Source organism: Phoenix dactylifera, chromosome 3 (genome assembly GCF_009389715.1).
Source record: "Phoenix dactylifera cultivar Barhee BC4 chromosome 3, palm_55x_up_171113_PBpolish2nd_filt_p, whole genome shotgun sequence".
Classification (NCBI taxonomy): domain Eukaryota; kingdom Viridiplantae; phylum Streptophyta; class Magnoliopsida; order Arecales; family Arecaceae; genus Phoenix; species Phoenix dactylifera.
The window spans coordinates 7,703,942-7,727,545 of NC_052394.1; the positions used below are offsets into that span (position 1 = coordinate 7,703,942).

At 39.1% G+C, this 23,604-nt stretch overlaps 1 protein-coding gene across 6 annotated transcripts; it reads left to right on the top strand.

Moving 5' to 3' along the window:
* The first annotated feature begins 3,161 nt into the window (after positions 1 to 3,161).
* On the top strand, positions 3,162 to 23,143 carry LOC103711465 (protein TPR1-like). Of its 6 annotated transcripts, none has more exons than XM_039124498.1 (25): positions 3,162 to 3,556; positions 3,663 to 3,842; positions 3,953 to 4,066; positions 6,486 to 6,644; positions 6,873 to 7,047; positions 7,139 to 7,268; positions 8,733 to 8,854; positions 8,994 to 9,129; positions 9,228 to 9,337; positions 14,707 to 14,776; positions 14,850 to 14,923; positions 14,996 to 15,091; positions 15,176 to 15,268; positions 16,520 to 16,647; positions 16,772 to 17,006; positions 17,226 to 17,393; positions 17,466 to 17,561; positions 18,699 to 18,851; positions 18,947 to 19,057; positions 19,144 to 19,323; positions 19,415 to 19,543; positions 19,627 to 19,722; positions 21,702 to 21,884; positions 21,957 to 22,135; positions 22,683 to 23,143. In XM_039124498.1, the coding sequence occupies exons 1-25, from the start codon at positions 3,477 to 3,479 to the stop codon at positions 22,897 to 22,899; spliced, it is 3,414 nt and encodes a 1,137-aa protein (XP_038980426.1). In that variant the 5' UTR covers positions 3,162 to 3,476; the 3' UTR covers positions 22,900 to 23,143. The 6 variants fall into 6 exon arrangements, with proteins under 6 accessions (XP_038980426.1, XP_038980430.1, XP_038980428.1 ...); XM_039124502.1 differs by having other exon boundaries at positions 8,733 to 8,812; XM_039124500.1 differs by having other exon boundaries at positions 8,736 to 8,854.
* The last annotated feature ends 461 nt before the right edge of the window (positions 23,144 to 23,604 follow it).

The window sequence follows — 23,604 nt, forward strand, 5'->3', positions numbered from 1 at the left end:
CGTTCACGCTTGCAAATAACTGAAAAGAAATTCAGAAAAATAATTAAAATTATGAGGAGAAGAAAAATTTTCTTTATTTCTTTTCTCTCTAATGATCCCTAGAGCCATTTTTATATAGGGTCTTGGAATAGGGAGATGAGAAATTTTTTATTGTGTATGAAATGATCCCTGGAGCCCTTTTATATAGGCTCAAGCACATCAAAAGAAGCAGACTCTCCTCCCGCGGATTAATGACGTGTTTTCTTTTGCTCATTTAATCCTGTAGCTTGTTGCATCTTGGCAGCCCATGCTTCCTTCCTTTTTCGTGAGCCTTTCTATGCTTGCTTTTGCGCGCGCGTGGATGCATGACACTTGTCTTGGTCTGCTTTTTTTTGGAAATCTTTCTATGTTTGCCTCTTTGCTTGCGGGTGGATATTTGCTACTTCGCCGTTGACCAAGTCAAATACTTAGTTGGCCGCGGTTTTCTTTGTTTGGCATGCAGTTTTCAAATTTTAAAATATTTAATTTAATCCAACAATTAGTTCAATAGCACACATCTCAAGATGGTTCGAGCAACATCTTACTATTATACTACTAGATCACCAGTGGATCCTAGGAAAATTCTGAATCCATGGCCTTCTTGAAAAAACCACAACCGTGTTTTTGTTGCTCGAATCTCATGTGCCAAATGCTAATCTGACATTGCAACATTGCAAGTCAAGGATCTTGAGACATGATGGATATGGTGGTGATATATATATATATATATATATTCAAAAGATAAAGTTAAAGAGATAATGAGATGAATCAGTTTCATTGGACCGTATAAAAAAAATTTAGAATAGAATAGCTGGACTCTTTCAAGTAAGAATCCTCTGTAATTTTGAGCCTCAACTTGAGAGATCCAATGCTGCGAGTCTGTCCTACATAATTGTCAATGGCTGCTACATGATACATGGATGGACAAAGGTTGTATCTTACGCATTAAAAACGTGTTCACCTTTTTTCACACAGATTCACCGTTGAATCACGTAATGTTCATTGAAGAATTTTTAAATATTTAGAGATTTTTGTACAATCTTAGTGCCGTGAAAAAAAAAAATCAACCATTCTTTTCTGCCAAAAAATACGATTTAAGCCTTACGTGGATAACATGACCCATGAAGGCGCAAGTCACCAACCAGTAGCTCTTCTCGCTCACCGCAGGTGAGCTGATCCGCGGCGGTTGATAGGCATCTTTCTCCCTCTCTCTTTTTTTTGAGAAAAAAATAGAAAAAGGAAAGAGAAAAATCTCATCCGTATAGCAGCCCCCACTGAGCCTTCCTTTCAATATTCGATGTAGGTCGCAAGTTTCCACGTACCCTCTTCGACTCGTGAATTTTCTCTACTGGGTTCATTACCCACGTGTGAGTATGTCACCTCGGCGCCACCTCGGTATCAATAGATCAGTAGCGCTTTCACCGAAAATGTTCCGACATGGAACATTTGATCTTCAAATTTAATTAACGTCTGCGTGTTTCGAATTTGGATCACCTCGCTAGAAACAAAGCTCCGCTCCACCTGTGCTACCATCTTGGTGGCACGGGCATCTTTCTTTGTTACTCTAAATGCTCGATAAATCCACCATATCTCACCGGATACCGTGACCCAAACTCTAGTTACCTCTCTCGATATCGTAGGAGAAATCGGGGCAATTAATGCCGAATTCTACTCCATGACGGCATTGTAGGGAACCGTACAAATAACCGAAGACGCGTGTTCCCATTCAATTCCAAGCTCTTAATATATCCATCCACCCGTTGTGGGTCCCACCCTTTTCCGAGATCCAGCTTCCGGTCAGAGGTCGCTTCTTCCAACCAACACCAGTCCTTGTCTTCACTCTTTTATTACTCTCATTTTTTTTCGCGATAATTTAATGAGAGGGGAGATATTCGGTATTTTGGCACACGTGCCGCTTGATGCAAGCTATGAAACAGGTCCGGTAGCAGTGGTTAGCCGGAATGGTCCTGGGAGTGTGTCTTCATCACAACAGCAGACAGCCTTTGGATCATCCCCCCCGCATAGATTTTATGTTCCACTTCACTGCACTGTAAAATAAAGTTCATAATGATTTGTTCCCTGACAATTTTGAGAATAAATTATTTTAGAACTCAATTTTAGTATTCAAAACACTTATTTTTCACATGTTAAATGATTTGTATACTTTTAATCGCAATTTTGTCATGCATTACTCCAATCTTATTAATTATATACTTTTTTGATTATACGATACAACCTCCTTTTGGTACCTTGGATTCGCCTCGTGGTATTTAAAAACTAATTAGATTACATGCTAGTGTGAAAGATGAAATGCGGAACAATTAAATCATAAGTTATCAAGTTATGATTATACAAATTTGATGAATCATTTTGTATCATAGATGTGCTTTCAAATAATGGATTTAGCTACTATTTAGTTCAACAATCTTATGTAGCGATCGAGAATCAATAGGAAATAGATGGCGATATTGGCTTCCGAATAATTTTGATTAATCCACAATTTCTACATTAGATTGAGCAATAAATTGATGATATTTAGCATTTTCTAAAAGAAAAAAAAGTAAAAATCAAGATTTCTAGTTCGTAGCAAAGAAAATATATGACCTCATATTTCTTAGAAATGCTCATACATTCCACATGATAAATGATATGGTAAATATTTGTTAGCCTTATCTCAAAGTAAACCATCAAAGAATTTCTATCAGAAAATCTTCAACAAGAGGGCTTTGATTTTAAGTTGGATTTACATCTCCGGGAGCCCTATCCATTGGGTAGATCTGCAGTGGGTAGTTTTTAAAAAATCCAAAAAAATTGAGTTTTCTGTTCTAACCTAAACAGCTGATCCAAGAGCTACCTAAACCAACCTAGTCGTCGGCCACGCACTTCAACGAAAGTATCACGAAATTATCGTGCTCCGACTCGCAATCCTACAGAGAAAGTCATCTCCCGACAGCGCAGGTGGGGCGGACGTTATTAAGAATATCCACCCGATTTGAGACGATCGCTTCGAATCCGCGAAAACGGACACCGCACCCCACAACTACTTATCATATAACCAAGTGGTCCTATCTAATAACTTGAGTGGCTTATTACCGATAAGTCAGTGAAAAGGCCGTGGAGAGGACTGCAAAACGCATCGAAGAAAGCGAGACGAAGTCTAAGCCTGTTCTCAGCAGCTTTTCCTTTCCCCCCGTTTCTCTCTCTCTCTCGCGCGCGTAGCTTCCGTCCCTTGCTCTCTCTCTCGCTTCCGTGAGATGGGATTTCAAACCCTAGCCCACATCGACCCCCCCGAATCCTGAAATTTCCCTCCTAAAATCCCCAAATTCCCACTCCAAATCCGTCCTCTTCCAGCTCTCCCTCCCTTCCCCTGCTCCAATTCGATCTTTTCCCCTTATCTTTCCCCCAAGATATCGATTTCACGCGGTCCCTGTCTGTTTCCCGGCTGAATCCGAGGCGAAATGTCGTCGTTGAGCCGGGAGCTGGTGTTCCTCATACTCCAGTTCCTGGATGAGGAGAAGTTCAAGGAATCCGTCCACAAGTGAGTTTTTTGGTTTTCTTTGGAAAACATTTGTGTTTTTTTCTTCTTTTTTGGTTTCGAGGTTTTGATTGGTGTGGTTTTGAATTTCGATACGTTCTGATGGCAGGCTCGAGCAGGAGTCGGGTTTCTTCTTTAATATGAAGTACTTCGAGGAGAAGGCGCTTGCTGGAGAGTGGGACGAGGTGGAGACGTATCTCTCCGGTTTCACCAAGGTGGATGATAATAGATACTCTATGAAGATTTTTTTCGAGATCAGGAAACAGAAATATCTGGAGGCTCTAGACAGGTTTTGTCTTGATTCCTGATTCCTCTGTCTCGTCGTTAGTCTTTATGTTTTTTTTTTTTTATGTCAAAAAGGTCGTTTTTTTGGAAAAAAAATACTTGTTCCTTGCTCAGGCATGATAGGGCAAAGGCAGTTGAGATACTGGTGAAGGATCTTAGGGTCTTCTCGACGTTCAATGAAGAGCTGTATAAAGAAATTACACAGCTTCTCACACTCGACAATTTTAGGTGAATTTGGTTTTATCCCTGCATCGTTTTGTTATCTATTATTTTCAAATATTTATTGAGCATTGGCATTAATACTATGTACGGGATGTCTTTGGATAACAGAATTAGCATATAATGAAGTATCAAAGAACATTTAAAGAATCAAATGAATGAGAAAGAAATAGTTGCATTTGATTTAGGCCCTAAATAGTTTTGTATGCCCATGAATGCCCAGCTAAATAGGAATCTTCTTTGGTTTTATGATGAATTACCATTTTTACCTGGAAATCTCTCTTGAAGGTGGATTTTTATTGGAAGCAAGACTGTTTTTATTCATTCTGAAGGCTGGACAATGGTTTGAAATATAACATTAATTGTTTCTGATGAAATAAGGCCTAGAAAGAGTACAACCAAGCTAACATATGTTAAGATCCTTCATGTTTTAATCAAATAATACTACTATCCATTTTTTAAGAAAAAGGGCGTCCAGGTGCAAGGCTCCCGGATTGCAGTGTCTGGGGTGTGTTAAACATACGCAGCCTTACTCTTGCATGGAAAGGAGAGGTCGAAGCTGTTTCTATGTTTCGAACTTGGGACACTCAGGTCACAGTAGAGCAGTCTCATCATTGGACCAAGGGCCGTTGTCTGCTACCATCTATTTCTTTTAGTTAAAAAATTAGTTGGTTTCTTATGTGAAATTAAATACTATTCACTCAAAAGTATGGGAGTATCTAATTAATATTTCAGTGTATATGTGTCCATAGATTCATATATCCAAAACACATAAAAACCACATGTTTCATGTTCTTGTTTCATTTTAATTTCCATTCTTTGCTATGAAACCTTTTTAGTGTGTAGAGAATGTTAAATGCTAGCATGTGACACTTGATGCATGCTTGGCTGATAGGAGTCAATGTGATGATCCTACTTTAGTGCACCCTTAACTTGAGCCTATCTTGAATTAGCTAGGAAAGTCCTGATTGGTCTCGCCCAAACTTGAAAGTATTGTCGAGTTCTACACTTGCACTTGGACAACTTGGATCTAATTTAATGCCAGAAAGGTATGTAGGCATCGTATTTTATATTTCATGCACAATAAGCTTGCAGTTCAAATCTAATATACATGGGCATTTCGGGAAACCTAACTTAACTTGATCCGTCCGGTTTGGGGCGTGCCGAGCCATAGGCGGCAAGCTGGGATGATTATGGCAAGCAAAACGAGAAACTGGCGGCAGAGGGGAAGAGGGAGAAGGAAAGAGAGGAAAAGAGAGAGAGAGAGAGAGACAGAGAGGGAGGGAGGGATAAAGAGAGGGAGAGGTGGGGGGGTAAGAGAGATGTCGGAAGAGGGAGACAGAGTGGGTTAGATATGCTAATTTCACTTAAAGAAGCAAAAAGTTAAAAAAATAGGTCGAGCCCTTGTTTCATGCGAAACAAGGCTCCGCCCAACGGAGCCTACAGACGATCGGAGGAGGAGAGGAGGGTTTCCGAGCCCCCTCTCTCTCTCCCTCTCTTGGCATCTCTCTCTCGCCCTCCCTCTCTCCCTCTCTCATGATCTCTCTCTCGCCCCCCCTCTCTCTCTTCTCCTTCGAGCCTTTGTTTCATTCAAAACAGGCTCCGCCCAGCGGGGCTTGCGGATGGCCGGAGGAGGAGAGGAGGGCTTCTGAGCCCCCTCTCTCCCTCTCCTAGCATCTGTCTCTCCCCCTCCCTCTCCTCCTTTAGTTTTTCTTTTTCGGTAATGCGCTGGGATAGGATGGCACGGTACCGTATCGTACCATACCGCCGGCCTACCGGCATGAGTGCCGGTTCCGATACTACAGACCTTGCATAGGCCTAACCTGATGGTTCTTCAAGCTGTTTTGGGTCATTTAAAGCCTTGACTGCACTTCCTTGCTCTGTAGGGGTGCTTTAGTCATTTTTCTTATGGGGTATATTGGTAATATGTTTTAGAGGGATGGATGGATAACTACTGATTGACCTATAGTTCTAGATCTTGGAGCCTTAAACTTTAGCTGGACTCTTCCTGTTGTTGGTTTTTGTTGTTAAAGAGATCAAAATAGTTGAATATATAAACTCTTTAATAATGGCCTACAATGTTAGCAGCTGCTTCAGAAAGAATATAAAGTAAGAGCATCATTTTAAATTACATGCATAATCTATTGCAAGAATGTCATGTTGTATTGTTTGTATGCAAGTGAATGTGGTTGCTGTTCTTCTTGCTGAATTGGGTCTGGCTATTTGGAGTCCTTATTACAAATCTGTGAGATGTCTTTGTTTTGGATCCTTCATACATTTTTGTACAGAATTCTTTTCATTATGAATTCATTTTCCATATTATAGCCTCTTTTTTCTCATTTATAAATGTTTAAATTGCACCTTAAATCTTTTCTATATATTATGTGTTTTACCAATAAATTCATTTGACAATCAATTATGACTGCAGGGAAAACGAACAATTGTCTAAATATGGTGACACCAAATCCGCAAGAAGCATCATGCTGATTGAGCTCAAAAAACTGATTGAAGCAAATCCTCTCTTTCGAGAGAAGCTACTTTTCCCCACTCTCAAAGCCTCGCGTTTGCGAACTCTAATTAACCAAAGGTAGGGGAAGTGTTGGACAAAGAAGAAAACACCTATCATAGTGCTCTTAATCTTCTTACTTTTAACAGAATATATGCATTCTTTTCTCAAAAGAACTGCACATTTTGATGTGCATGTAATGCATAAGATACCTGCTAGATTCGTCTTTCTTCTTGTTACTAACCAATGTTAATAGGACTTAGATACTTGAATTGATTGCTGAAATATGCTAACTGGTTATATTGGCAGTTTGAACTGGCAACATCAGCTCTGCAAGAATCCAAGACCCAATCCTGACATCAAGACCTTGTTCACCGATCATACTTGTGCTCCTCCAAATGGAGCTCGTGCTTCACCAGTCTCTGTTCCACTTGCAGCTGTTCCAAAAGCTGCTGCCACATATACACCACTTGGGGCTCATGCGGTATGTTGCTTTTTAACACTGCAATTGGTACAAAGGAGTAAAGTCACAAAATGCTTAGATTGATTTTATTTTCATGTTCTCATTCATGCAGCCTTTCCCACCTCCTGCGGCAGCTGCAAATGCAAATGCTTTAGCTGGTTGGATGGCTAATGCGGCTGCTTCATCATCTGTTCAGTCTGCTGTTGTAACAGCATCATCAATACCTGTTCCACCAAACCAAGGTTTGAATTTTGTTGTTTTTTCATTCTTCATTATTGTGCTATATTGGGTGGTGATTCTTGACTATAGTGTCACATACAGAAAAGTGCTTACTACTTTATCTTCTATGGCATTTGATTATGTTCTGATGTCCATAAAATGTAATTCCAATATTCATGAGGTTTGTGAAACTATTCTAATAGTCAATAATGCTTTGGTGTTTTATGTTTAGCATGTCGAAAAATAGTGCAGTGTAAACAATTCTATAAAGCTCTTGCACCAGCTGTAACGTTTTCAAATTATAGCTCGATCATTTGTAAAATAGTCGGAAATCATTTTCTTCCTGCTGGGCGATGAAAACCTAAAAAGAGAGCCTTATTATGGACTTAAAATATTGTTTTTAATGATCTGCTGGCATATTGTGCTAGCTGCTAGTTTGTATCCTCCTCCAACTTGATTTTTTGTTTTGGCCACGTATACTATGTGAATTCGCACGAGACAACCTCTAAATCTCTTGGGAATTGCATCTATCGATTTGATTATCCTTAGTGGTCTGATTAGGGATCAAGGTTCTGCATGTTTTTGTGGCACATGTAAACTTCAGTCTTATGCCTGGACCCTCGCAATGGATTTAGAGAAAGAGCAAAAGCAAGAAAATGGATTGTTATCCATCAGAAATTGATAGGAATTTCCTGGGGATTGCCTTCACATAAATGTTCCATACTGCATTATTAACAGCTTTCAGAAAATGAGTGATTGTAGCATAGGGATCAGGTTGACTCTGCATTCATATCTATGTATTTAGATAGAATGCACCTGAGAGTTGGTCAAATCTCACCTTTCATGCGAAGATGTTGACCTAAATATGGCATACGGCATCAAAATCCGCCTTTAGTTGGAAGTCAATGAACTAGGAGTGAAAAAGGATGGTGACATTCCTTGAACCTTATTAATAGTTTCTTCAAGTCTATAATTACTACAATAAGGATAGTCATGATTGATAAAAAAAGCAAGATTCAAAGAACCAACTGTAATGCATTATGGTATGCCCCATAATGAGGCGTACCAAGGTATGCACTATGTGCTTAAAAAGGTGTACTGATGAATCATGAGTTGAGACAAGGGTGTACTGCAATATGCACCATGCCAGTAGGCGGTTGGTTGCACCCTAGTACCTCAAACATTGTGTCTAAGAGCTTCCTACTTTTGAGAAATCCAAAGTTGTAAGTTATTTAGAACTTGCTTCCGTTTAACTTGATCACTTAACTTCAAATATCTATTGAACTTGTAAGTACTAAAGATGCAAAACATGAATTTTCAAACTATAAAACTTTTATAGTAGGATCCTGATATTAGGCAATATATCTGGAAAATACCAATGTGTTTGTCTTCCTTTCATATGTTGTTTGTCTCCCAGCAGCTGTAGGTTGTTACCATGTATAACAATATTACTCAGAAATCATAATACCGCGATCTCTTTTCTTCAGCAGTTTCCATTTTGAAACGCCCACGAACTCCTCCAAATGCACTCAGTATGACAGACTATCAGAATGCTGAATCTGAACAGGTAATGAAACGTTTGAGGCCTGGTGCGCATCCTATGGATGAGGTAATATTAATACATCCAAATTTAGTCATATTGTGTTACCATAACTTGTCATCCTAGGCATTTTGTGTTAGCATAATTTGTCATCCGCTAAAGCTTTATTTCTTGCATGCATAATACTCATATCTTCTTTTCAATGCAGGTTACATATCCTGTACCTCATCCACAAGTTCCATGGTCACTGGATGACCTGCCAAGAATCGTAGTTTGTACATTGACACAAGGATCCAACGTGACTAGCATGGACTTCCATCCTACCCATCATACTCTACTTCTTGGTACGGTGATCTTTCTGATTTGAGATTGCTTGAGTTACTATGAATAAATAACTTTTATATCACATGTAAATTAGCTCTTTCTTGTAATATTGACACAGTGGGTTCTGGAAATGGCGAGGTTACACTTTGGGAAGTTGGTTTACGAGAGAGATTGGTGTCAAAGCCATTCAAAATATGTGATTTGGCAGCTTTTCCACCGCAGTTTCAGGTCCTCATCATACTTCTGCAAAGAACTGTGGATAAAAAAATAGTACTACTCTTTTTTTTTTAAAAAAAAAATTAAGAAGCCCTCGTGAATTGCATTTCATTTTTGCTCTATGGTTTTTCACTTCTTGATTAATGGCGAGAACTTCACTTTAGAATGTGATGTTAATTGTTGTATAAATTTAAAAACTTCAGCAATTGATATGAGTTGTAATGTTTCATATCTCACAATGTTTTACAATAAGAATATCTTAATCTCTCAAGTTCCTGTAGGCAACACACTTTGATTCGCTAATGCTAGTCAGCCCCCTCGCCCTCTCCACTGTTCTTAAAAATGCTAGTGCCATGGTAATAGTATCCAGCAGGCATATGCATGCATCAAACACTGCTCAACTATAAATATTTGCTTCTATTATGGTAGTCAGCATACAAGTCCACCGTGTATGTTTTTAAATTTGTGCTCCATTGTTTTATTATTTATTCTTTCTATGAGCTTGTGCCTCGATTATCTGTAAGGTTTGTATTGCATGCAATCCCTTTGTGCAGTGACATGCTCATTGGTGTGTGAATCTTTAATTTCATAAATTGAATTGCATTCCTAATGAAAATTTTCGTAGCTGCAATGTTTCTTCCTCGAGTTTTAAAGTATTGAAGTCCAAATGCCATTTTCTTGAGACTGTTGCAAATTTTCAAAGATTGTATCTGGGATATTGAACTGTCAAATGGGCCATCATGCCATTACATTAAATAGCTGTGCCACTATTAGCATTGTTGAGCACCCCTTAGTGTCAGTTTTTCAGCATATCGCCTCATATAGACAATTTGCGTCTTGCTTTCTATCTGTTGGTAACCTTTTCAAATAGGACAATGCCTTTAGGGTTTTAAAGCTCACTTTAATGACTCTCTAGCAGTACCCATGGTATGCTGAATCGGCCCATATCGGGCGGTTCAACCCGTACTGGACCGGTCCGGTACAGCGGTGGAAAACGGTTTCGGCCGGAACCGAGCGGAAAAGAGGCATACCGGTGCGAACTGGACCAGTTTGCACCGGTACAAGTTCGGTACTGTATTGTAGTGGTGCGAACCGGACCGATTCGCACCGGTACGCGGGCTCGCGGGGCAGTGCGCCCGCGCGCGGGGAAATGCGTCCCCACGCAGGGAATGCGGGGAAAGTGTAATTCATAAATTGATGAATGATTAATAACCAAAGTATTAGTGGCAAGCTTAAGCACATGAAGAAAGTGAGAGGTTCTTTTTTTGGAGTGGGGTCTATAGAATATTATGGTATGAATAGAAAGAAGGATACCTCTGTAGTGGCATTTTCTAGTAACCTTGACAGTAGTAAAGGATGAGCTGATAAGTACATATTGTATGTCATGTGAAGAGATGTACTTGGATCAAGATTCTAAGTATGGCCAGAGCGCCAAGAAACAAAATTTGGCATTCTCTAAGTAGAGAATGAGGCAATATCTGTGGTAGAGGCATGTATTACAGCATAGATTGATTCAGGTGTCATGGTTATGCAGCAGAGCCGTTCATTAACAAGCCAATTGATTATAATGTCCAAGAAATTGTTAACAACAGTGGAAGTGACAGTACTGGAAGACAATTTAGAAGCAACAATAGTTGTTAGCAGCATAAACTTCTGGTGAAGGTTTATTTATTTATTTGCGCAAACTTGACATAGGTAATTTGGGGAGGAGGCTTCCTAGGTCAAAGGGAATGAGATTAGCACATGGTAGCTCAATTATAGGTGGTCAAAAATCCATGATAGTTAAATATCCCATATAACAAGCTCAAAAAAGTCATAGAGCAATCTTCAAACCATGCAAGCTTTTAAAGAATGCTCAGTCATGGTGGCCATAAGCCAAACAACTTTGTGTTGGTGCTGTTTAAATTGCAATTTCTAGAGATCCTCTGGTGGAGGTATATATGCATAGGAATGATGTAACACTTTAATCAAATGGATCAGCATGAAAGATCTATTGTGATAATGCTCTAATGCCATGTTCTTTGTAGAGTAAGAGTGGGAGCAAGGTCCGCCGAACTAGTATCAAGACTCGTACCAGTCGGCGATGTCGTATCAAACCGGAACGGGTAGGGTGTGCTAGTTCACGGACCGGCACACCCATTTTTTTGGGAGTTTTCAAGAATATTTAATTGGTACTTGCTCTTTTTGAATTTTTCAATGAATTTAAGCGTAATTTGATTTTTTTTTTGAAAAATTTCTGATGTTTTTTTGATGTTTTTTGATGTTTCTATAATTTCGGTTTAACCTAGATGATGCATCTTGTTACTTTAAAATGATATACATCATAAAATGAACAACATAAAATATCCTCAAATCAAGTAGTGATGTAAAAATTAAAAAATAATACAATCAATTACATACATTTAAAATTCAATATATATATCGATATCTAAAATCGGATCGAGTGGCGATGCCTCTCATAGATATTTAAATCATCAGCATAGTCAGGAGATACATCAGCCCACCCTTCTAACTAAGCGACGTTGTAGTCTTGTATGTTTATCTCATAAGAAATGCGCGCCAGGTTATAAACATTTTCAGATCTTTCGCTAAAACTATAGCTCTGAGAGGTGTCCTCTGGCTGATAATACGACTATAGAAGGGCCCATCTGAATATGCTGGCAGCAAAATCCGACTCGTAAGATGCTTCGGGCTGCGTAGGATAGTCGCTACTGAAAAATGCCTCAGACGCACCATATCTATATCCGTATTCGTATAAGTTATAGGCTGCCTGTGGTTGCGGATAATAGGATCCAGTATACGATTCGAAACTAGATACGTTTATGGATCCTACTCCACGTGCGAGGTCATCTGCAGTTGCATCGTAATTTTCTGAATGACCTCGAGGAGTCCGTCTTCTATATACAATCGTATCCGCGCGGGCTCTACCAGATCATGCACCGTGGTCCCAATTCTGTATAGTATGCATAAATTGAGATTCACCGGTAAATCGAAGACCACCCTACGACTGTCTCATAAATAGTGGTATTCTATCCTCTACTCTCTCTTTGGTCGACAGATCCATGACCACCAGAACTGTCATCGCTGCTACTTCTGATCTCTAAATCTGAGTGTACTGACTCCTCCTCAATACTCTTCATTGGGGCTGCAGGTGCCTTTTTTTTTTGGGTGTGCTGGACAGCTACTTTCTTACCCTTCATGCCCCTCTCTGCTTGGCTATGCTGGGAGGATGTATGTCACCCTCCTGACCGAGTCAACCGGATAGTGTAGTGGCCTTAGCTAAGCATCTCTTGATCAGATCTCTGAGAGGATGTCTCGGACAAGGAGTCATGTGGTGACTGGCTCCTCTGTGGTTGTGGCTGATCCGTTGGAAGAACGCATGGAATATTATGCTCGGCCTATTGGCCTGCATCAACCCCAGCCTCACTGGCTATGAAACTGGCTAGTCGTAGAGGCAATTCTCGCTCATCAAACTTCGGCTCCTGCTGTTGGCCCACAAGCCATCCGATCATAGGATCATCCTCATCATTAATGAATTACTATGGATCGGATCTATATGCTTGAGCTTCACTTCCTCTTGAATCCATTTCAATCTCAGCCTTAAATTGTAGTAAATATATACAAGGTTATTGAGGCGCTTTTGTGTCAAACGGTTTCTCTACTAGCTGTGGATGAGGGTGAAAGTGGACCAGATGCGCTCACAGCCACTGGAGGAGACCATCTGAAAGAGGATCTGAATGGCTAGCTGCTTAAAAAGCACACCTTATTTAGCCTTGGTTCTTTCTTCTGATAGCCTGAATCGGTGTTATTTTTGGAGTATTTGGAAAGAGGAAGCAACCGAGAGAGCAAAATAGCTTTCAAAATGCTGTTGAGAACCTGATGCTTTTAAAAGCATCAAGTGCAGTCTACAGTGTCAACTCGATTTGGAACTGGGTTGACTCGGTGCGAATCGGTCAGTTCGCACCAAGTTTGCACCGAACCGACCGGTTCGGGCACTTACTGGCCAGTTCCGGTCGGTAAGGGACCAGTTTTGGTCGGTTCTGTATGGGTTCTGGCCGGTATAGGGCTGGAATCGAAAGTAATAGGCGAGCCAATCCGGTTTCACACCGGGTCGATTCGGCCCAGTTCGGCAGTCCTTATTTGGGAGAGAGCACAAATTGCATTATGCAACTAAATGGGCAGTAGCTCTACAACATGTATAATAGTGGTGGTAACAAGTAACTATTATATAGAAAATAATAGAATGTAAATATAATAAAAAGAATGGGGTTTTCATACATTAAAACTGGCACCTATAGGGACATCTAGGTCTTTCATCCAGCTGAGTCAGTGACCAGATTTGTCTATGTTTTCTGGGAGCCCCCACTTCCTTGCTTTCTCAAAGTGAATTTTGATGGCAGTGCTGATAAGCGAGGCGAGAGGGGGGGTGTGGGCTTTATCATTAGAGATCATCATTCCAGGTTTGTGGCGGCTGGCGGTCGACGGATCTTCGACACCTTTATCACTGAAACGGAGCTGCGGGCGGTGTGGGAGGGGTTCTCCTTCGCGAGGCGCACGCTGGGTGCGGAGTACATCCACTTGGAGGGTGACTCGGCTACGGTGATTAAGGGGATCTTCGGGCGACTCTTTGAGTTAGATGGACAATTCTTGCTGCATGACATACGGAGGATGGCACGGGACGGTGGCTCCTTTAGGGCCACGCATGTGTCTTGGGAGGCCAACACAGTTGCTGACTGGGTGGCCTCCTACGCGGCGCAATACTCAAAGGACTTTTTTTGGCGAAACCAGGCGGGCATGCCCTACTCGCTTAGCCAACTCTTGCTTTCTGATTTTCTTGGTTGTACTCATCTACATTTGGTGTGAGGAACCAGTGTACCAAAAAAAAAAAACCTTAATAGAACAATAATGAAGTTTCTAGAGATTTTAAAATGATCTAGGCTGGAGTTTGACTGGTCTACTATGACCACCAAACAAATCCTATCGTAATTTCAAGCATTCTATGTGTACTTGTTAACCTGCTGATTTTGTCCAGTAATGAAATGATCAGATGAAGTACATTGCATCATGTTATCTCTAAGGTTGTTATCTTGCTTACCATCCATGTGGTTAACAAGATAAAATTAATTATCATCTATTTTCTGCTTTTATTATCTAAAGAATGCCTCTTTCAGCTGTTCATACGGGTGCACAAGGCACTTCCATATGCTGGATTAATTCAAACTTTATATGAGATAGTAAATCGTTGAGCTTCTTTTGTAGTTTGTGCTAGTAAATGAAGTGGAAACTTCTATGAATATTTATGTTTTTCTGTTGATATAGTTCAGCTAGCTGATGTTAATCTTTTGCTCGATCCTTGTCTTTTCTCATTTATTTTTGAACAGAATGCTATTGTGAAAGAGTCTTCTATATCCATTAATCGAGTTGCCTGGAGTCCAGATGGAAGTTTGATAGGCAAGTCTCCCTTGGTGAGCATCAAGTTATTTTAGTATTATCATTTGCTTTAATCTTGATTTTGTGGCTTCAGGGGTTGCGTTTTCAAAACACTTGGTTCACCTCCATGCATATCAAGCACCTAATGATCTACACCAAGTTTTAGAGGTCAGTTGCAAGTTCTCGTTGTCTGCCTAGGTATAGGATGGAAGTGGTATTTACAGTCCCTTTTGTTAGCAGCTTGATGCGCATGTTGGTGGAGTCAATGACATTGCATTTTCTCATCCAAGCAAACAACTATGTGTGGTGACTTGTGGAGATGATAAGCTGATAAAGGTTCGAGCTGGCAGAACCTCTCTTTGTTTCTGTTGGTTTTAATGCTTATCTTACCTTCTCCAATTGAGATTTTATGCATTATAGGTCTGGGATCTGAATGGACAAAGGCTTTATGTCTTTGAGGGGCATGAGGCACCTGTATATTCTGTATGCCCCCACCACAAGGAGAACATTCAGGTATCTTGTTCTTAACAACATCTAGCTGAATTTTCAAGTAGAATGTTAGAAATTATGATTTGAATAAATGATGATGGCACTTAATCTTCATTTTACATAAAAGCTGCATTTTTCATCTAAAAAATTTTAATGTAATTAATAAAGATGATGAAATATATGCATTGGCTAGAATACTTAGCTGGAAATTTAAATGTTTAATATGGTATTAGTGTCAAAATTTATGGAACACTAGCTCTTGAATTATGAGCTGTTTCCTTTTTTTGGCAAAACCTTCTCTATTTCCAACACCTCTTGGCAACTGTTTGTCATGAAAGCCTAACCCTCTCTCTCTCTCTCTCTCTCTCTCTCTCTCTCTCTCTCTTTCTCTCTCTCTCTCTCTCTCACTTTGTGTGTGTCTGTGTACTTTGTCTCTGCAAATTACAATATCCTAGGAACTTCAGATCATGTATAATTATTCAAGAGGGGCTATTGTAATGGTGAATTTTACCTGGAAAGAAAGGCTTTCATAGTGGTGACCTTTGATTTCTGATTTGTTTTTTCATCCTTTCCAATTTGAGCTTCTCGAGCTTGCTTCAGTTCCTACATCTCTATATTTAGCTCATAGAAGTATCTTTTTGCCAATCAAGTAAAACCATACCAACAGAGAAGGGAAGAGAACTCAATTTAATTGAAACAAATAGTAGAAATAAGACAAGCACAGAAGTGGTCTTGTGATAATAGCTAGGTCCTGCTGCATCTAGAGTAGCAAGTCTGATGATTTAAATCATCTGGATCTATTGTAAATAACACAACAAATAAACATCACGAGAATCTTCTTACTTATCCAGTTACATTTCATGAGATATATGAAGTATAGACATGGAAGTATGATGTTCAGATGATCTTTTTTTGCAGTTATTTTTCCCCCTTTTTTGGCTTTCTAAAATGCATCTTTTGCTTATTTGGTAAGTGAATTCTGCATTTTTTTATTCATTTTGATTGCATCGGCGAATAATCAAAATTAATTAGATATGTTAGGTCATATTGGACTAGCAGTTAAACCTCAGCAGGTATCCTTGGTTAAATTAAAGATTGATTTCTGGATGCATGACTAGGTTAGAATTATGTCTGAACTGAACATTTCTGAGTTCTTTCTTTAGATTTATCAGTGTACTTGGAAGCTTTCTCCTGGCATGCCATCATATACAATAGGTCTCTTTTTTCAATCTGGATACATGCCTTTCTGACAACCTGTTCTGTTTGACTTTGTAGTTCATCTTCTCAACTTCCTTAGATGGGAAAATAAAGGCATGGCTATATGATAACATGGGCTCTAGAGTTGATTATGATGCTCCTGGGCGCTGGTGTACTACAATGCTCTATAGTGCTGATGGGAGTAGGTAAGAGAAGCAATATTTAGAGATCTGTATTCAAATTTGGTGATGTGTCCATTCCTTGTAAATATGATTGTTGTTTTAATTCAATAATTAATACATTTCCCATCTGTTTCTCTTCACTGTATAGATTATTCTCATGTGGAACTAGTAAAGATGGGGATTCTTACCTGGTTGAGTGGAATGAAAGTGAAGGGGCAATAAAGAGGACATATTCTGGGTTCCAGAAAAAATCAACAGGTGTTGTGCAGTTTGATACTTCCCAGAATCACTTTTTGGCTGCTGGTGAAGATAACCAGATAAAATTTTGGGATGTGGACAATGTTAACATGCTTACAAGCACAGATGCTGAGGGTGGACTCCCGGTCAGTATACATACACACATACGTACAGATATATGTATATATTTACAGATATATACATATACATATATGTATAACAAATACATATATGTATAACATATACATATATCTATATACATATACATGTACATATATATATACATATGTATATATATATTTCCATAGTAGAGTTGAATTTTGTTTTAATCAATCCTTTTAACATTGGTGCATCAATTACTTCAGAGTGTTCCACGTCTGAGATTCAACAAGGAAGGAAATCTTCTTGCTGTTAATACAGCTGATAATGGTTTTAAGATACTTGCTAATGCGGATGGCCTTAAATCCCTGCGAGCTTTTGGAAGCCGACCTTTTGAATCATTTAGAGCTCAATATGAAGCAACTTCTATCAAGGTTACAACTTACAACTAAACTTATAATATGAGATCTACAATGACTTCCTGACCTTCAAAATTTCTTAATCAGGTTTCAGGCACCCCTGTGGTTGCGAGCATCTCTCCGAACATCAGCAGAGTCGATCGCGTAGACAGAAACTCTCCTGCAAGGCCATCTCCTATCCTTGTATGTTTAATAAGAGAGTGAAATTTAAGGCCTTCTGAGATTATTCCTCTTGCTTTCTTGGCCAGGCATATCTTTCACATGACAAGCATAAAGGATCCTCTTATTTGCATATGTTGTCATTTCACTTTTCACGCACTCATTTACATTTCCTTTATTTTTTAACTCAAATGTTTCTATTCCTTGCCCATTATACGTTGTGCACTGAATTGTAATGATCTGTGGGGCTACAGTTCGTACAGTTAGCTGCGTATGAACATCTTAGGCTCGCTTATTAATCAGCCTGTCAAGCTCATTCATTCAAACAGTGTGTGAAACTCAAGCTGCACTTTGGGGCACAGTTTTATACAAGCTGGTTCTAAGTACATTCTGATTTGCAAAAATACATATATGCTCAGGCTTGTTAAACCAGAGCTTGAACATATAGGCTTAGGTTCATTTGAAACCCTAGTTCAGCTGAAAAACATTCTTTACATAGCAAAGCCAATGCCAAACAACCCTAAGCTTAGTTTGTTTGGGATCCTAGCGGTGTGTTTTTTGTCACTTCAGTCTCTACATGTTGGACTGGATCCTTTCCCTTGTTGAGGACACCCAGCTTTAAATAATACACATCACATGCAAGATGCAACATTGGTATGATGTGGATCTCTCATATAAAAGGCTTTTAGATTACATCTAAGGTTTTGCCTATTTTATATGTATTTGTTTATAATTCTGGTCCTTATAGACATGTATGTACATATATAAAAATTCTCTAAAATGAACACACAAACAAATTCAAGGAGCTGCATTCTGTACATCTCCTTCAATTTCTGCCTGGCACAACACTCTGAATGGGAAAATACCTTCATGTCCAGGACCCTGTGTTCTCCATAGTAAGCCTCCTTGGTAGGGAAAACGCTGGCCTATGCTACTGCAACCATTTATGGGAACATGCAGATTCATGTGCAATATCTGTTTCATAAGTATTGCAATCAAATTTTATTAAATCCATCAAGGGGATGCTTTCCATTGGCCTAATTATATCTGAGGACATTAGACATATGACACTATTCTTGGCTCCCCCCTCCCCCTTTCGGGAGAGGGGGGAAGGGTAATGATATGGAATGTCTTACTTATGGTTTCATGATTTTTTTGTAGAATGGAGGTGATCCATCATCTAGGAGTATAGATAAGCCAAGAATTTCGGAAGAATTGCCTGATAAGACTAAGCCCTGGGAATTGGCTGAAATTCTGAATCCAAAACAATGTCGAGTTGTTACCATGCCAGAGAGCACAGATTCTGCCAGCAAGGTGCTAGCTAATCAATGTTGATTTATATCTAATGCTCACAGAATTTTAAATCTTGAGTTTCTATTGGTTTAACAATCTCACTTTCTCATGCATAGGTTGCAAGACTACTTTACACAAACTCTGGGGGTGGCTTGTTAGCATTAGGGTCCAACGCTGTTCAGAGATTGTGGAAGTGGAGCCGTAGTGAACAGAATCCAAGTGGCAAGGTAATTGGCTAGCATTTTTCTCTGTTCTTTATATGTATGTTGAATATTTATATAAAGAAGGGTACTAAGTTTATTGTGGGCTATAGGCCACGGCCAGTGTTGTGCCACAGCATTGGCAACCAAGCAGTGGTCTTCTTATGACTAATGATGTGTCAGATACAAACCCTGAAGAAGCAGTACCTTGTATTGCACTCTCAAAGAATGATTCATATGTAATGTCTGCATGCGGTGGGAAGGTTTCGTTATTTAACATGATGACATTTAAGGTAAACTGGCAACGTCTATGTTGTGGATTATGTGCAAACATAGTTAAGGCTAAGCATGTTGTGACTAGGCAGTGTATTTATACTCTTGCAGGTAATGACAACATTCATGCCACCCCCACCAGCATCAACATATTTAGCATTCCATCCACAGGACAATAACATTATAGCAATTGGAATGGAAGATTCAACCATCCATATATACAATGTGAGAGTGGATGAGGTAATTTTCTTTGACCAGTGACAATGTTGCTGTTGTTCCTATTACTATCGGCTGGTAATTTTTTTTTCCCCTACTTCTGTCAGGTTAAAACAAAGCTGAAAGGTCATCAGAAATGCATAACTGGTTTAGCATTCTCCAACAATCTTAATGTACTCGTATCATCAGGTGCTGATGCACAGGTGAGTGACAATAATGGTTTCTTGCATTTTGTCTATCTTGAAACATGGCCTTAAATTTCTGAAAATCTGGACAAATTTCATGTTCTATGTACAGCAATGCATCAAAAACACAGACATGCACAGACAGATGTGTACGTACTATGTATATATTCATGCAACAATATCTTAACTTAAATTGTGGTATGAAGGAACGATAAAACCTCTTGTTTATAAATTCATGAACTAGACTATGCTGTGGATTTAGCAGTGAGAGAATCTAACTTTGTGAAATTTCCTTTTTTTCGTTTTCTTTTTTTGTTTTGGGGGGGCTACACATCTAGCCTGCATTTAAGGATGTACATCCTACACCGAGGTTGTGTCTAGTAAGGATGGATCACTACAGGAAGTGATCCTTTATATGGTCTATTAAAATGAGGTCTGGGGACAAGGGAAAAGCTGAGTGGTGGGGAGCAAATGAAACTTAATTTTCATTTGCACTGTCTTTCTATGGTATTCTTGCTTCTCCTGCTATTGTGGTAAAGGGCTTTAAAGTGCTAATTATGCCCTCTTGCATAACACTTGGCTATGGGTTCATGATTTAATAGCATTTACATTATAATATGTTGTACACTGGTGTGCTTCAGTATTTCTAATCTTAATACTGGCTTTTAAAGCTTTCCAGATTTCTTTATCTTTTGAGAGACTGAACTGTGATGTTTTCTTGCTCCAACATCATCCCATATCTCACCATATTCTTATTTTGTGGGATCCTAAGACATATTAATATGTGTAAAGTATATTGCATGTATTTTCACCATAGCCTCCTATGTTAATATATAGGCGTTTTCAGTAAGACATTTAGTTGATTACAAATGTATAGAATGGATGTAGGAAATTTTGGCTCTGGTAAGGAGGGGTCTTCATATCTTTGTTGAAGGACACAGGAAGAGTAAGTACATCAAGTAACATAGATGGTAGCTGTAAGGACAAGGAAAAGCTTAAGATAAAGTCAGAGGTAGCACCAAATAGGAAAGCATGACATGTTAAGATTCAAATCTGACCCCAAATAGTTGGAGAAGGCTTAATGGTTATGATTATGGTTATAAGCATGCAGATTGGACTATTGCTGCCACCTGGTGGTATAAAACATCCGTCTTACTTGCTCTAACACTTGCTCCTCTAGTTCTGATTGCCTTTGTGCACTCTTAATTATTTATCCAATGTATGAGTTTTAGATATCTAAATAATTTATTACATTTCTGTTTGCTTTATCATCCATACGACTTACTAGTCTTAATTCCAGATGCATTACCCTTTATGGTTGGTTAGCCCTATCTTATCAAATGATTATTATATTTCAGTCATATCCTTTAATTGGCTTTTATAAGATGATTAATTAATTGCAGTTCCATATTGTTATTTTCTTCTTATTTTTATGCTAGATCGCCAGTCTTTTTTAAAGTTGAGACAGGTCACTTCGGGGTTAAGTAATCTTGGTAGCAGAGTTTCAACCTTTTGATTTCAATTTCCTTTGTGCCACAGTTATGTTTATTGCTAATTTGTTCTATCATTATGTCCATATCTCTGGTGCTAGACTCAGGACTCTGTGCTTGCTTAGGGATTTCAAGCATTTATTACGTGCATCTCATGCATGCTTTAATGATGGCTTGAACCCTTCAACCATGTCTCCATTTAGCTGCTACCACTGCCTTTCCATCATTCCCAGCAGACTACATTATGACCTAGCCTGGTAGCAGCAAGATGCTTGCTCTGGCATTTTGATACTCTCTTTTACTTTGTTGGAATCAATTTTGGTTTTGAGTACAATTTTCATTTCCTTCATTTTATAACTGTTTGAGCAATTTAATCTTTTCTTCTTTCTTTCTTTTTTTCTCTTGGTTTTTGTTTGAGTTAAAGTAGCTGTTTGGGATAGTCAATGAAACTGACTTTGCATTTGGATGTTTTGGTTTTGCCATTGCAAATACAATTTACCTATGCAGCTTTTTGTGTGGAACACTGAGACATGGGAGAAAAAGAAATCTGTGGCCATCCAACTTCCTGCTGGGAAGGCACCCGCTGGTGATACACGTGTCCAGTTCAATTCTGACCAGAGTCGACTATTGGTAGTCCATGAAACACATCTAGCAATATATGATGCATCCAAAATTGAGCGTGTTCATCAGGTAACATATTGTCTTTGAGACCGATGGCTCCATGATGAGTTCTGAATCTCATGAAATATATCTCCATTTCAGTGGGTTCCCCAGGAAAGTCTTTCTGCCCCAATATCATATGCATCCTATGCATGCAACAGCCAGCTGGTCTATGCTACTTTTTGCGATGGTAACATCGGTGTTTTTGATGCTGATAACTTGAGATTAAGATGTCGAATTGCCCCATCGGCATACATGTCTCCGGCAACTGCAAACAGGTAGTCGTGTTTTCTGTCAAGTTTTATTCAACCTTTCTGCAGGAACACCTATGATCTTTTAAAACTTTATCTAGTATAATATTAGGTTGCATTTTAAAGTTCGGCAGTGCCACTCATATTGTCACATTTTGCTTCCTTGCGACATTGGCCAAAACCGCTTTCTTGTTCTCAATTCGACTACATTCTTTGTTAAGTCTTCCATCATTTCATCAATTTCTTCATTCCTTGTGAATGCTATGTAAAATAATTATGTGGCTTTATCTTCGAACCCAATTCCATGGCATTTGTTACTATTTTAAGAATTAATTGTTTTCCTTTCATTTTCAAAATTGTCAATGTTCTCATGTCTTTAAGAAAAGGGGATTTTACAAGTAACTATTACACTTACATGTTCTCCCCTGTAGCAGTTATTTATTAGTTATTGTTCTACGTTCTATATTTTTTTTATGGCGCTCCATTTTCAAGCTACTAATGCCTCTCCTAGAACAGTTCAATTTTTTAATTGAACTCAACTTCCATTAACCAGGCATCTTACTTTCTATTTCTGCAGCAACCTGCCAGTGTATCCTCTTGTTATTGCTGCACACCCGCAAGAGCCGAATCAATTGGCAGTTGGGTTGACAGATGGAGCAGTTAAAGTGATAGAGCCCTTGGAGTCCGAGGGTAAGTGGGGAGCACCAGTACCTGTTGAAAATGGCGTACCCAACGGTAGGACACCAGCATCATCAGCTACAAGCAATCCAGCTGCAGACCAGCTCCAAAGGTGACAATAATGGCTCCATGTTTGTAAATGTTCTAATCTGATATTGACCTATCTGTATTTATGTCGTATCGATTTGTAGGCTTGACTTTATTTATCTCAAGATAACTTTCTATACCATTATATGTGCCTCTTCAAAGGTGAGCATAAAAAAAATAATAAGAACAATGTAAGCTTGTGCATGTTATAAGTGGTGAATTCTGATCGGATATTTACATCCTTGTCGAAATATATCTTTTCGAGATCATGGCTTCTTGAAATTTTTGCAGCCAGTTTTCTTTTCTTGTACCATTTCATGAGTCATCGGAGATCACTCGAGGTATCAGGTTATTCCTGATCAAGCTAAAATGACTATGCTAGTGACGAACCACATATATATGCCATCAAAAAGTTCCAATTTCCAAATTTCATTCTCATCAATGTTGTGGAGAAGCCAAATTCAGAAAGTGTGCTAATGATAAACTTTGGCTGGCTGTTGGTCTCTTTTGGCAATATTTTTCTGCCTTCCTATGAATTTTCAGCAATCATCTCTCTTTTCATACGTGTGAAAAGTTTTTGGCAACCTACAAACTAGTTCGTTCAGGGAGGAATATAGAAGAATTTCCCTATGTTTCTTGCCTCGAGTATGGTTCCTTGTGATGGCTTATGAGGGAAACCTTTTGTGAGAACTGTTTTAATTACGATGCTGCATTATTTTCTCAGTGTCATTGTG